The sequence below is a fragment of the Dipteris shenzhenensis genome, chromosome 16, assembly GCF_047967505.1.
Source record: "Dipteris shenzhenensis isolate YYH24624 ecotype China chromosome 16, Dip_SZ_1.0, whole genome shotgun sequence".
NCBI classification, from domain to species: Eukaryota; Viridiplantae; Streptophyta; class Polypodiopsida; order Gleicheniales; family Dipteridaceae; genus Dipteris; species Dipteris shenzhenensis.
In genome coordinates, this window is record NC_141611.1 from 1,047,007 (window position 1) to 1,062,465 (window position 15,459).

The 15,459-nt window shown below is 43.7% G+C and overlaps 1 protein-coding gene across 4 annotated transcripts in view; it reads left to right on the top strand.

The window, feature by feature from the left end:
* Nucleotides 1–15,459, top strand: part of LOC147892371 (extra-large guanine nucleotide-binding protein 3-like) — an 80,787-nt gene that overhangs the window by 48,622 nt on the left and 16,706 nt on the right. For 2 of the 4 annotated variants that reach the window (XM_087386923.1, XM_087386919.1), the window contains one exon: nucleotides 3,966–4,237. In XM_087386923.1, coding sequence (XP_087243049.1) covers nucleotides 3,966–4,237 — 272 coding nt within the window. The remainder of the gene's footprint in view (nucleotides 1–3,965; nucleotides 4,238–15,459) is intronic. The other 2 variants (XM_087386922.1, XM_087386921.1) reach the window with 2 other exon arrangements.

Sequence of the window (15,459 nt, forward strand, 5' to 3'; positions counted from 1 at the left end):
CCAAAAAATTTCAGAAAAATATAGATTGATCATTGATCATTGTACACATTAAATTGACATAGAGGTATTAAACTGAAACTTGAAACTTGTATTAATTTTAAAGTCATCACTCATGAGTCATGAGTCGTGAATCGTGATTCATCATTCATGAAAGACTCTAGCCTTCAGAGACCGTAGTCATTTGGATTCTAGATTTTGATACATCATGATTCATACATGATACATAGTGTCCACTGTTAAAAAATGGAATCATAGATCATAGATCAATAATTAATACTCCACCAAAACATCATGATCAAAGGAAGTAGGTACTAGTAACTACACCAAAACATGAAAGGCAAAACATCATAAAGAAAAGGCTGCCAATGTGTCACAGCCCGGAAATAAAGCATGCATGACAATTCACAACCGATGAGGCTCAAGCCTCAAGCTGCATCTTCATTCTCATCCTCTTGCTCATCCTCATCCTTTGCCTGCAATCTTCGACAAGTATCTTTCACATTTTCAGGAGGAGCGGTACACTTGTCAACCCCTAAGCCCAAGAAAATGTGCCCTTATACGGGTCGTTCCTCCATCCCATGAATGAGGGCAATATTTACATTTACAAGTGTATTGGCCCTTCCCCAAAGGCTTTAAGGCCTCTACAAATTCCCATTCTGGTCCTTTTTGTCTTCCCATTTGTAGATCTGCAAGCTACAAATTTGCAAAAGAGGGCAAATAAGGTTAAAGGCATTGGGCAAAGGAACAATTTCCAAAGAGGGCTTGAAGCCCTTGCAGGCTGCCCTGTTAGATGGCATCAACTAAAGAGAGAGCACTTGCTGCAAAACAGGAAAAAAGAGCAGCCATTGCAATTACCTTGACACTTGGAGCAGGTAGAGCGTAGAGGCAAGCTGCGGGCTGCAACTGTACGGTGACCACTCACCTCCAAAGCCAGTAGAAGAGGGCAAAGGGCTGCCTAAATAGAGGGCAGCAAGGTGCTGAAGAAGAGGGCAAACTGAAGAAGAGTGAAGGGCTGAGGGGACTCGGGAGTCGGGACTGAAGAAGAGGGCAAAGGGCTGCCTAAATAGGCTCTTGAGAAGAGGGCAAAGGGCTGCCCAAATAGAGGGCAAACGTCTGCCTAAATAGGCTCTTGAGGTAGCAAGGTCGGTGTGCAAGCAGAGAGTCGGTGAATCGTGATTGAAATTTGGGCATAGACTGTACTATGTAGTACGTACAGCCTTTCTTGGGATTCGGGAGCCTTCACAAGGACATCGTACGGATTCGAAAATAGGAGCCAAGCAATAATATAAGGTACGCATCCCGATTCCTCCCCCCCAAAAAAAAGGCACGTACGGACGTCCGTACGTACGGTCCTACGGAATCCGTACGCGTACGGATGCAACAGTGGAATCAATATGCCAATGATACTGATTTTGCATGGATTGGTGATCAGTTGGTTGAGGGCCAGAGGCATGAGCACTATACTCTCAAGGAGGGTTTTCTGATGATGCATGGCAGATTGTGTGTCACACAAAAGTTGAGGCCAAAAGTTTTGATTGAGAGTCATGCCCAGGACACAGAGGCATTGATGCCACCATCAAAGTTGTGGAGCATTATTTCTTTTGGCCGACATTGAGGAAGGATGTCAAGGCATATGTTAGGACATGCATCACCTGCCAAAAGGTGAAATATGACAGACCGAAGCCAGCTGGACTGCTGCAGCCTTTATCCATTTCTGATCGACCTTGGCAGAGCATTGCTATGGATTTCATCTTCGATCTTCCACGCACATCATCGGGACATGATGGGATATGGACCATTATTTGCAGATTCAGCAAGCAGGCCCATTTTATTCCGGTACAGAAGACCAGATGACGAGACTTTTTATGTCTCATGTGTTCAAATTTCACGGGATGCCTCAATCGATTGTTGTCGGTGATCGAGACTTGCGGTTGACTAGTCTTTTTTGGAGAGGTATCTTTGAGAATATGGGTACCATGCTGAATTTCTCATCCTCTTTCCATCTTGAATCTGATGGACAGTCAGAAGAAGCCAACTCCACTACCCTTGATCTTCTCAAGTGTTATATTTTGGATCAGCAATCGAAATGGGAGCAATTTCTGCCTCTTGTTGAGTTTGCATACAACAACATTGTACATTCATGTACAGGGAAAGCACCCTTTGAGATTGTAGTAGGAGAACGGAAGGTACCTCCCATTCTGCATACAAAAGAGAAGATTTTTGAAGCAGACAGATTTGTGGAAAGTCTCGATGTTGCCTTTTAGAAGGCCCTCTAGAAAAGCCAGGAGAAGCACAAACGTGCAGTAGATAAACATCGCCACGAGCTGCTCTTGAAAGAGGGCAGGTTTTTGTGGTGCATGTGAAAGCCTTGAGGCTGCCTTGAGCACAGTTTGCGTGTTGGTTTGGTTGCTTTGATGCTTTCAGTTGCGTCAAGTCAGAAGTGAATGCCTAAGATTGCCTTGCTAGTTGGATCCTAGTGGTGCAGTAGGGAATAGATGCCCAGAGGATAGTCATAGGAATTGCAAGAGGAGCAGTGCAGGGATGCACGGCTGGTGTAAAGCATTTCCATTTAGAAGAATTAAATAAATACCGAAAGGGGCACCAAGGCATTTGAGGCCAGTGGGTGTCTTGTGTACTCTAGCCTCCACAGTGTTGTTATTAAGTTTATTTCGAAGTAAATTTAAGTAAAGGAAGTGTTTGGTGTGATGCATTGTGGCTGTATTTGAGGCATTTGACAGTTTAGCAGAGGTTCACTGCCCTTTAGTTTCCTGAAGGCTGGCTACAGAAAGTGTGAAACATATCTCCATATCAGATGGAAGTGCTCTGCAATGGATATCCAGCCAGGCGTATCATCACATCCAGCAATAGTCAGAAACATACATCCGAATGCTCTCAAATACCTTTCGTAAGTACTCTCCCTTTTTCTCCCATCTATATCTAGAAGCGAGGTGAATCTGCATAGTCTGCAATGAAGTTGTTGATTTGCTTTCATGTGCGGGCATGATATACCAGGTTCATGGTAAAGCATGCAACTTTGGCTATACAGATAGGACCATATGGATTCCCTCTCACATGCGGTCAATTGGAGGAAGTGATGGCATACTCAACTTTTGTTAGCTCTACATGGGCATGTCTGATCCATAGTGCTTCATAAGTAGCATGTTCTGTCCCTTTGTAGATGTAGGTGTTTTAGTGGTGTTCTTCTTGCTGCTCCGAAAAGCAAACCCTGTGTCCCATGAGAAACCAAAGCCAATTGTATGACATCCGGTGCTCTGGTGCAACATAAATCCACGTTTTTGGTGCTTTTAATGTTCTGAATCCCTCCTGCACCCTTTCAATATCTCCTTGGGGTGAACCATATACTAACTGACTACTTCGAACTGCATGAGCTATATGTGGCCTCGTACTAGTTATATAGATCAGGATGCCCACAAATTGTGCATACAATGTACCATCTACATGTCTATCTGCATTTGTGAAATTCCGTTATAGCTTGTCTCCATCAAATATGCCCAACTTTCTCTGCTACACGTAAATGTTTATAGCTTTGTATGTGGACGATGTTTTGAATGTGTTTGGATTTCGTGTGTACTCACAAGCAGATTGACTCCACATGAGTAAGCCTTTTGGACACTGGTGGATATAGAAGCCTGCTAACAAGGCCAGCATAAAAAGTCTAATATGGGTCTAGAATGCGTCCAAAGGGAACTTGCATGGATTTGTCGTCTTGAATTCTTGTTTTTGTTCATAGAAACTCTTCCTGCTGCTTTCATAAATTTCCGAGTATTGTGTTGCATAGGGTTTTACCAAGTATGAGGAGTTGAATTCCTGGCACTAAAAGTCAAGTATCATATGGAATAGTGTACTTAAAAGGAAATGCCTGATGCTTTGTGTATATGATAAGATGCTGTACAAATGACTCTTATAATTATTTTTTCCCCCAATCTGATGTGGTGAAATACAAGGTGCATCAGATCTTGTTGCAGGGGAAATTGGAGAGAGAAGTCAGGCACAAACTAAGAACCCATACACTTTCAATGCCAAGTTAAAGCTCAAAGCAGACTGGTTTTTGGAAATTATGGCAAATGGACACCTTGATGCATATTTTCCTGCAGCCACTCGCGAGTATGCCCCTTTAGTTGAAGAATTGTGGAAGGACTCTGCGATTCAAGCTACATACAGAAGAAGGGGCGAACTACATATGCTACCCGATGTTGCAGGGTATTTTCTTGCAAGGGTGCGTTCCTTCGCTCTTCCTCTGCCTACTTGCCTTAAATTTCTTTATAAAGGGAATTAACATCCGTCCTCCAATTCTTCAAGGAACACAGCAGGGGCTGGGAACACTTGAGTTCAAGAAGCTCTGCACACCAACATTGTGGGTGTCAAATAGCTCAACTAAATATATTGAACAAACCAGGTCCATCCAAGATATAGAAATTAAAACAAGATATTTGCTGTCTTTGCATAAAAAAATAATGCTTTGTTTAATTTATCATAAAAAATTTCTGCATCAATGGGCTGTCGCATTATACCTCTGAAAATATCTAGTCATCCTTTACCTCCAGGCCTAACAGTGTGGCCACGATGCCTTCCCCCTCCATTGTGAGGTGCCTCAAAACTGACAGTGATCTGCAGCCATGTATCTCAAATTCTATGGTATCAGTTTCACTTAGCACTGCTTGGACTCTTCAATGGGGACTCTACTTATCTGCACTGCGACATTGGAATGCTAAATGTTATGTGCCATCAATTTGGTTGTCTTTACAGGTTGGAAATACAAAGGTATAGAGTGTAGTATGCTCAGCTGCAGAATCTTTAAGTGCGCGTGAGGCCACCATCCCCTACGTGAATACCCGATGGATCCTCACCTTGGCCATATCGTAAGAAAGCCCAACCAGATCTTTGTGCCAAGGGGAAAAGTGTACTATTGTCTCTAGATAAAGTTCCGAGCAACAACGACAGGTCCCATCTCTCCGTATCTGTACTACCCACCCGCCAATAGATAGGCTTCCTTGGGCCAAAACCAGAAAAAATAGGAGATCTTCCTTGGGCAGGCTGGTCCAAAGCTGTGGTTAGGATTTGGTAATGACCTTAGTGGGGATGTGTTGCTCTACCCAGTGCTGCTCCTTGGATGCTGAGGGCTCCAATTGTAAGCGTCTTCCGATCTGAATGATATATGAAAAGAACTCCACTTCCACAACCTGTCTGCCTTCTAATGCCAAAACCACTTCCGAGGTCCCATTGAATCTCTTGAAGCGGACAGGTCCCCCAGAGCCACAAGCGCTACTGAAAGAACTCATATTGCAGGGTTGGTAGTCAATGTCCCAGCTCCTTCCCCATCTCCCAACCACTTTAATCCTCTGCCACTCCAAAGACGTTAACCATCGTCCTGCGGGTGAGGATCTGTCAGATCTGGTGGCTCTGGTAACATCAATCCTCTCTAGGCTATGTTGTAGGAAATTGGGTAAGGATCAATGCACTAGGCCCACGCCCTGAAGAGAATTCTAAGTGGCACCCCTATCTTAGAAATTTGGCCAAAACAGTGAGGGGGATGGTTTGCCCTCATGCCAGGATGCTGAGATGGTTGTGTCTTCTTATGTTGCTTCACCTATTTGAGAGGACCTTGCAGTTATACTTTGCCTAAGCTGTGTTTATGAACTGCAAATTTTGGTCAGATTGGTTCCAATCCTCTCGCAATTCCTTTGTCTGCAAGACCTTACATGTAAGGCCATCCCACCTCTCTTCAATCCAAGAAATAGCTACCTAGCATTTGCCTCCATTGCCAGTATCTGAACCGAGTAGAGGAATATCTTTAGGGAGGCCAATGGTAGGCTCCCTTGATCTCATGTGCATGTTGGAAAATTGCATGGAATTATTCTATTCACGAAGACACTTTCCCACATAAATCACAAACCCAAGATCTCCAAGAGGTCGATGACAAAGATCTCACACTAGACTCTATCAAATGAGAAATTAAGAGAACCAGCAAATAGTCGCAAATAGATTAAAGTTTTCAGAGAAACTATAGAAGAACACATGACTATATTTCATGGGCAAAACACTTCAATCAACCTGCTCATGCCGACCGGCCTTATTGCAGTTCATACAACGTAGACGACTCAACTAAAAACCCTATGACTCTTGATAGCAGCTGCTCTATATGTAAGACTAGAGAGCTGAGCCTAAGCTCCAAGCTCAGGACTCACAAAACCTCGACAAAAGGACAGAGAACGTCGACTCTTCATGATTTAATAGAACCACTGCATGACCGCCTCAGTCACCGCCACAACCAGCTACGAGTACCTTCTAAACCGCCATGTGTTAGAAGATCAATCACCACAAAGCTTTCTGCTACGTAGTTGCCCATGCATTGGTGAGCCAATCACACGCCCCTTGTTTGCGTGGTCCAATCACCAACAAGGTTCACGTCAGCCAACCAATCATAAGCATCCTAGCAACCTTAGGGCAATACATGCCTTCCCATGAGGATGACTTTCCAACAATCCCTCCCACAGCCGAAATGGGGAGAAACAATCTAAATAGGCTCATCCCTACTGGGCTTGTCGCCTTTTATTACATCACAAAGCATACGCTCACAAAGAGCATCCAAAACGAAAATGATGCTCACGAAGAGCATCTCAAACACACACCAACAATTACTAGTGTTCACAAAGAACTCGAAACATTTGCAACAATCTGCTTACAAAGAGCTCAACAACCAAAAGTTGCTCACAAAGAGCTTGAATCTGCACTCAACACTGCCCTCCCGATCTCATAGAAATGTTAGAAGGCCCAATGTTGATCACTAAGATGGTCAACTTTGACCAACATAGTAACTTTTTTTTTTCTTTCATCCACTGCAAGTGCCTTCTCTTTTCCCTTATCCATCTTCAGTAGCTCATCACACTGTTTAGTGTAGCAAAACTTTTCAATGTGCCCATCCTTACCCCACTAATGACACTTCTTATCCTTTCGAGCATCGCGATTGTCTGTCACAGCATATACTCTTGAATCATAGACATATACATTATTGCGCTTCTCCTCACTAAGTAACATCCCAACACAATCAAGAAAGTCGATCTCATCATCAAGGCGCAGTATATGTACCACTTCTCCATACTGATCAGTAGATAAACTTTTTTGTAGGATTGCCTTTTTATCTTCATCTTCGATCCTTGCTCCAAGCTCATTTAGTTGCCTCAGCAAGGCTTGCATCCTATTTAAAAACACCCTGAGTGTCTCATCTTCATGTATCCGTAAGTCGAACAATTCTTGCTTAAGATTAGGTTCGGAGTGTTTCATGCGAACTCCAAACAAAGTCTCTAGCGTCTGCCAATTCTCTACTACAGTGGCCTTTACATCGAGATGGTAGAACTCAACCCATGTACCCAACGGCCTTCTCATTCTTTGTCTCCCATGCACTCTTCTCTGCTTCTGATGTGTTACCCTTTGGTTTCTTCTCAGTGTTTGACACAATTCCCCAAAGAAATTTTTTGCCATTGAATATCACTAGAATTCCTCCATTCTTATCCTTCTTTGATGTGTCCATGTGCAATCTCCACGACAAAACTACTGCAAACATTCTCTATTGCGTTCTCTCTCTTTTTCTCTCTCTACAAACACACTAGGGCCGAGGACAAAATCGTCAGGCTGGAACCCCCCCGAAGGTTTTTATTCATAATGAGAGTCTAAGTACACAATTCAGCGTAGAGCTATCCCTTACAGATTCAAACATGAAATCATTTTACAAGAGCTTCAAGCTCCTTTCAAAATGGCAACATGCCACTTGTCTAAAATCTAGATTAAGTCCTATTACATGCCTCCTCGTAGCACTTGGTCACGCGGGTGGCCTCCGAAATACTGGCTACGCTCCAAATTACTTGGGTCTTTAGCCCCTCACAGTACCTGCAACAATTAATTAAAGTGCACCACCATGGCATCCATTAATTGTTAGCGCTTTGCATGCAAATAAGAGACTGTGGACTAATCCTAGTCACAGGTGGGCGTCTCCAGTGGACAAACATGTGAACAAAACATAGAACACAATTCTTGGTCGACCGAAGTCAATCCTCTTGGTCGTAATTAAGGAGCTTTGACTAATGGTCGTGGCGTCTTAATTATGGCTAAGTCTCTCCAACCGAAGCTGGCACATCTCTCCAACCGAAGTTGGCACAACTTGGTTAACTGTAGTTAACCCTCTTGGCGTATGCGAAGTCTCGTTGATTGAAGTCAACACTCTCTGACCGTAGTCAGCTCTGTGGTTCTCTGGTTAACCGTAGTTAACCTTCTTGGTAATAAACCAAGTCTCCCCGACCGAAATCAAGCTTACTTGACCAGAGTCAAGTATCTTTGACTGTAGTCACTTCTTTGACCATTAAAAGAACTCTTAGACCATAATTAACACATATGAAAACTCTTTAATTATGATGAGATTAAAGGTCAACTGTACTTGGACTTAGGATATTTACATTGTGGTGATATCCCCTTGGCTTCTATTCAGTTGACCTCAACTGAAAAGCTTTCTTGTAAACATCCAAAAGCTGTGGATGATCGGACAAGATGTCTTCATCCATCCACTTGGCATCCAATGCCGTATAATTCTTGAATTTAGATACCTATAAAACTCCTTGCCCTGAGGGTCTTTTCGTACAATATGGTACACAATTTGCTCTGGCTGAAGGACTTCCTCCAGCTCATCCACTTTTGGTGGATCCTTTGATATTGGGTCTGCAGGCTCTGGCCCCTCGAATTTCTTTAGAAGACTCACATGGCATGCATTGTGAATCCTCCAATGCTCTCGCAATGCTAACCTGTATGCAATCTCATTAATCTTTTCTGTAACCCTGAAAGGGCCATAGTATCTAGAAGATAACTTTGCATACACTTTCTGTTTGCCTTTAAACTTCCGGAGTCTAGCTTTCTTGAACTTCAAAAGTACCCAATCCCCTTCCTTGAGATTTAACTGTCTCCTATGCTTATCTGCAGCTCTTTTATGCTTCTCTTGAGACCTTTCAATGGCTGTCCGGACTTGGCTGAAAGCTGTCTGGAGTCTCTCACAAACTGATCAGCTGCAAAATTTTCATCTTTGGTCCTTAGGATAGGTGGCAGAATCACCTTCCCATAAATGACCTCAAAGGGGGCTTTCCCTGTAGAGCTGTGTACTGTATTATTGTAAGCAAACTCTACCAATGGTAGGTACTTTTCCTAGTCTGAACCTTGGTCACCCACGTAGCATTTCAGCATATCCAATGCTGTAGAATTTGCTACTTCACTTTGACCATCTGTCTGGGGATGGAAAGAAGAAGAAAAAATCAGATTCGTCCCCATATCATCAAATAAAGCTCTCCAGAATAGACTAGTGATTCTGGGATCTCGATCACTAACAATGGACCTAGGCATACCATGGTGCTTAAAGATCTGTCGCATGAAAAGCTTAGCCATATGATCTGCCTTTATGGTTTTACGAACCGGAATGAAATGAGCTTGCTTGCTGAATCTATCAATGATAGTCCAAATCCCATCATTCCTTGACTTTGATCTTGGAAAATAAAAAATAAAGTCCATTGCAATACTTTCCCACTGTGCGTGAGGCACAGGAAGAGGCATAAGTAGGCCAGGTGCCTTCCGTCTATCATACTTCACTTTCTGACACGCAAGGCATTCAGTAACAAACTGATGTATATCTTTCCGCATCCCTGGCCAAAAGAAATACCTCTCTAGTGCTTGAGTTGTTGCTATAATTCCTCTATGCCCAGCATAGGGAGGTGCATGGCATTCCTCCAAAATCTTTTTCCTCATCTCTTGGGTGATGCATAGGCAATCATCTTTCATTAAATACCCATCTTTCAGGGAATAGTGGTTGGTGGACTGCCCCTCTTGCATTTGCTGTAAAATCTCGACAAAATCTGCATCATTAGCATATTGCTCTCTCATGTCTTCCAGGTCCTGATGATAAGCAATAGTCACATTATTCTTCGGGACAAGGCATCTACCACTGTGTTCCGAACTCCTGGAGTATGGACAATCTGAAAATGATACATTGACAGCATATTTGCCCATTTCATATGCTTCTCGGAAAGCTTTGTTTGAGTCAAAAAGTATCTTAGACTTTGGTGATTTGTCTAAACTGTAAAATCTGCACCCAAAAGATAATGCTTCCATGTATGGATGGCATGAATTACAGCCAATAACTCTTTCTCATAGATTCCTAGATATCTCTCTGCATCTCGGAGTCTCCTACCCTCATAGGCCACTACATGACCATTCTGATGCAATGCAGCCCTAACACATTTCCCACAAGCATCACAATCCACATCAAATGGCTGATACAAATCTGGAACTATTAAAATTGGCTATGTGGACAGTCTCTCTTTGAGTGTGATGAATGCTATCTTTTGTGGGATTCCCCATCTGAAAGCTGCATTTTTCTTGGTAAGATTGTGGAGTGGAGCGGCTATATCCGCAAAATGCCTGATAAATCTTTTATATTAAGAACACAGGTCTAGGAAACTTCGAACTCCATGCACAGTTTTCAGCTCGTGCCATTCCTGAATGGCACGGATCTTTGCCGGATTGATCTGTATCCCATCTTTGGATATTATATGCCCCAAGTAATGGAGTTCTTTCAGGAAGAATTCACTTTTCTTGCTGTTTGCATAGAGCTGATGATTTCTCAGTTCTTGAAACACTATAGCAAGATGTTCCTTGTGCTCTTCTTTGGACTTAGAAAAGACAATTATGTCATCGAAGAAGGTACTGGTGAACTGTCTGTAGGGTCGTAAGATACAATCCATCATCTTATTGAAAGTAGCTAGGGCATTTGTCAATCCAAAAGTACTCATACAACCCAAAAGTAGTACGGAACGCTGTCTTGTGCACATCCTGAGGCTGTATCCTCACTTGGTGATAGCCACTCTTTAGGTTTATCTTGCTGAAAACTGAAGCTCCATTTAATTGATCTAGCACATCATCAATGCGCGGAATAGGGAATCTATTCTTGATGGTCATTTTGTTCAGTGCGCGGTAATCAACACACATACGGAATGAGCCATCTTTCTTCTGTACTAGCAGTACAAGGGAACAAAAAGGAGAAGAACTTGGCCGAATCAGCCCCTTGGACAACAAGTCCTACACCTGAGTCATAATCTCCTCTCGTTGAGTTGCATTAACTCTGTATGGGGGCCTATTGGGTGGCTCGCTGCCATGAATGAGTTCTATGCCATGATCCTCAGGTCTCTCAGGGGGCAGCTCCCCTGGCAAAGCGTCAGAAAAGCAATCTTTAAAATTTTCAAGAAACTCAAATCTACCTCACTTATTTCAGCATGCATTTCCATCTCTCTCTCTTTTACAAAAATCATGTAAGCTGAAACTGCAGACTTTATTTCTTTTCCAATAGAACTATTTGATACAATGGGAATAGTTTCCCCTCTATTCCTAGCAACCACACGATGTACTTTGCCCCTAGGTACAAACTCCAACACTCTTTCAGGAAGAGTCAACTTCATTGCCTTGCGATGAAACCAAGGCATACCCAAAACTACATTATGATGTTTCAGTGGAGAAATGAAGAAGTCTTCTCGATCCACATAACTCTGTATATGAAGACGGAGCTTCCCTATCAATGGAGTGACTGGCACAGGGTTCCCACAAAACATTTGGTCGGCATCCAGAGCCTTGTCCAACCCCTTCATCTTTATTCCCAGCCTCAGGGCTAGATCCTCTGATATAAATTTATCAGTAGCCCCTGGATCAAATAAAATCAGCGCTTGCTGGTCTCTGACTTTGCCCCATGATAGCAGCAATTCTCATTCTTCTAGGTTTGAAACATGACCCAGTATGTCAGGAATTCCTCCTGACATTGGTTTTGCAGTCCCTGTGGCTTCTCTGCCTCTTTTCCCTTCGAAGTTGAAGGCTTTTCTGGGCACTAGGCAGCCACATGCCCCTCTTTGCCGCACCTGAAGCATTTACCCTCTTTCTTGAAAGTTTCAATCTGTTCAGGGGTAAACTGTAGTCTTCCCTTATAGGGCTTTTGCACTTGGTTTCCCCTTGGCTTCTGAGGCTGAAATCCCCTCTTTTGAGCCTTGGGGAACTCTCTTGTTTCAAACTTGGGGGTCGTTGGCTTTTTATCCCCCAATAACCCTGCCTATAGTGAAGGCACACTAGTAGGATCCTGCATGTACATGAGGCTAGCCACATTGGCTGAATGCATGAGATATGATATTTCTTTAATATCTTTGGTGTTCACTTGGGCCTGTATCTTTGGAGTGATTCTGGCCCTGTGCTTCCTGAGTTGAGTCTTGTCAGAAATATTCTTGAAAGGTGAAACCTGTAATTACGTGTTCATCCCTAAATTTCCGGTTGTAAGACTCAACTGTATCTTGTGCTTCCATATGAATGCTCTCTCAACCAGAAGGACATGATCCCGAAACTGTTTGGAAATAAACTGTTTATAGAAAGCTTTCTTGAAGTCCTTCCATTTCCTAGGGGCTACATAGTTGGCTGTTTTAGCTATCCACCATGCACTGGCTGTACCAGTCAAGTGTAAACCAACCATACGAAGTTTTGAGGACTCATTGAAATTTTCTAGGCTGAAGGCAGCATCAAACTGCCTTATGAACTGCATAGCCTTGGCCATACTGGCCATTGTAAGTGGCAAATCTTACTGACTTCCCACCGTCCTTGAAGTCTTTAGTATCTGCCTTCGTATTGGACTCCTTCTTCTTCTTCTTCTTCTTTGACTCTGAAGATCCCGAAGAAGGAGGTGATGTCGAGGATGAAGAGGTAGAGCTAGAAGATGAAGACGAACTGGATGAAGTGTGATGGTGCTTCGCCTTCTTCTTCTTGGGAAGAGGACCTACTCTTTTCCTCTTTTTCCCCACCACCACTTCTTCCTGATCTGCTCCAGAGGGAGGCTTCTCTGGCTTCCCTCAAAAAGAGGTGGTACCATTCTGCGAAACAAGGGATCGCTTGTTGCCTCTTGCAACTGAGTAATCAGCTCTTTGTAGACATTCTCTTTATTTATCTGTATAGCTTCAGCCTACTGTACCTGGTTAGACTTTGCCATTCCCTCATGGGATGATTGGGCATGCTGCTGTGACGTCATCTCTGCAACTTGTCTGAGATCTGCAACTCTCTCACACGCACTGTGTAAGCAACTAATGCACTCAGCCTTTGCTTTTCAAAGAGAAAGTACCTCAACAAGAGGTGTCTTGCATTTACAACTTGTGCCAGTAATGGGCTGTCAATTCAAAGCATATACCCACAAAGTGGCCAAAGCATCAACGACTATGTTGCCCCTTTCCTTGTTGCTGCAAAAAGCACTCAGAATGCATTTGGTTCATCTTTCCTGTGCACAAAGGCATGCATTTTCTCTTTTCTGCAAATCTCTGATTTTTCTGTCTTTCTGCTGCTTTTCTGACAGTAAAAGTCTGACAGGTAGGTGAAATCTGCTGGCAGAAACAGTCTCTGCAACTGTCCTTTTTTTGTTTTTGTTTTTTTGGGGACAGTAACTGGATGGGTAACCGGCTGGTTACTCTAACCAGACTAGCTAGTTCTGGTTTGGTTAGTTTGCAACTGGACTAATTGAATTGGTCACAGTCTAGCTACACCAACGAGACTGGTCTGGTTTGGCTAGATTAACTGGGCCAAGGTTGAACTGACTGGATACTGGTTCAACTAACCAGAGTTAACTAACTGTCGGTAAGCCACCTCAACTCAATCTGCCATGTCACCATTCTGCATGTGCTATGCCACGTCATCTCTGCATGTAGGTCTGCCACATCATTTGACATGCGTCAAAATGACACGTCAGCTCTGAGTTGGCTGCCATGTTAGCATGCTGCCCTGTCTGCCACATCATCACACGTGTGCTGCCACTTGTCTTTTTGCCATGTCAACATTTGCAAGCCTGCCCAAACCTTTGCCAAAAAAAAAACTCCGTGAGAAGACCGTCCGTCATCGCATCGCCGGCTCCGTTGACTAGGACGTATCGTTTTCTTCATCCTTTCACACACGCATGTGTGCCCACCCTCTGCCCGAAATGTCAAGCAATTATCTGCTCAGGTATCTCCATCGCACATTCCCACAAAACCTTATACGTGCAGTTAGCACCCACGCAAGGAAATCGACGGCGGAACAATCGTTTTTTGTTTACGCCTACCGTCTCGCCATCGCCATACGTCTGCCAGATTTCTAGAATCACCATCGAGTGACTGCGACCTCAAGCCACTGTAGCAAGCACTCATTCGAGTCACGGTCGGCTGATGAGCTTCCTAGTCGAGTCAATTTTTGGATACGTATCAAGACGTTACGCATCTGCCTAGGTGCCTCTGCCTCGCCTCAATTTGTCTCCCCGAGATGAAGCTATTACATTGGCTCGCAGCTTACACCTATGTGTACCTTCACAAGGCCTAACCGGTAGAAGTGCCACGCTCACAAGGTCACACACAAAAAGCGAAAGCGCACAATTCTCTTGTCTGCAACTAGCTTTTCTAATCGAGGTTGCCATGTAGACCGGATCAAAGAAAGGTAAGGGTAAGGACTCTGGTAACCCATCTTCTTCTGATGATAAAAAGAGAAAGAAGAAGATCAAGTGCTTCTATTGCAACAAGGCAAGGCACAAGCAGAATGAGTGCTGAAAGAAGATTGCAGATGAGAAGAACGGAGTAAAGAAAGAGTCTAGCAACAGTGCGCAAGCAGCACCAATAGAGCTGTTCGTAGCAATTGAGGAGATTTGCACGGAGGCAGTTCATGTACCTGCGGATGAACCTTGGATCATTGACAGTGGTGCATCGTGTCACATGACTAGTCGGAAGGATTGGTATACCTCTCTACAGCCGGTAGGGAATGACATCCTGGTAGCAGTCGGCAATGATGCAAAATGTCCAGCAAAAGGAAAAGGTACGATTGCTCTCAAGTCAGATGGAGTTGTAAAACAGTTGTCCGATGTTCTTTATGTGTCAGATATCAAGAGGAACTTGTTGTCCGTTTCCGCGATCATGGATCGGGACCTCAAAGTTCAATTCGATAAGAATGGTGTACAGATTTTGGATCTTCAAGGGAAGGTCGTTGGTAAAGGTACACGGCGCAACAATATTTACGAACTCTCAGCTTTCAGTGCTCGAGCGGATGTGAAGAACACTAAGCTGTGGCATGAGAGTTTAGTCATCTAAACCTTAGTTCTTTGAAGGAGATGCATAAAAGTGGAATGATTGCTGACCTACTAGAAATTTTAGATCTGCCCGATGTATGTGAAGCTTGCATGATGGGCAAGCAGCATCGGCTTCCCTTTCCTAAAGAGGCCAGCAGGGCAAAGGCTCCTCTAGAGCTCGTTCACACGGACCTCTGCGGAAAGATGGAGACGGAAGCTTTGGGTGGTTCCTACTACTTCATGACGTTGATCAACGACTACAGAAGGATATGGATATACTTTCTGAAGACTAAAGACGAGGCTTTTAGTAG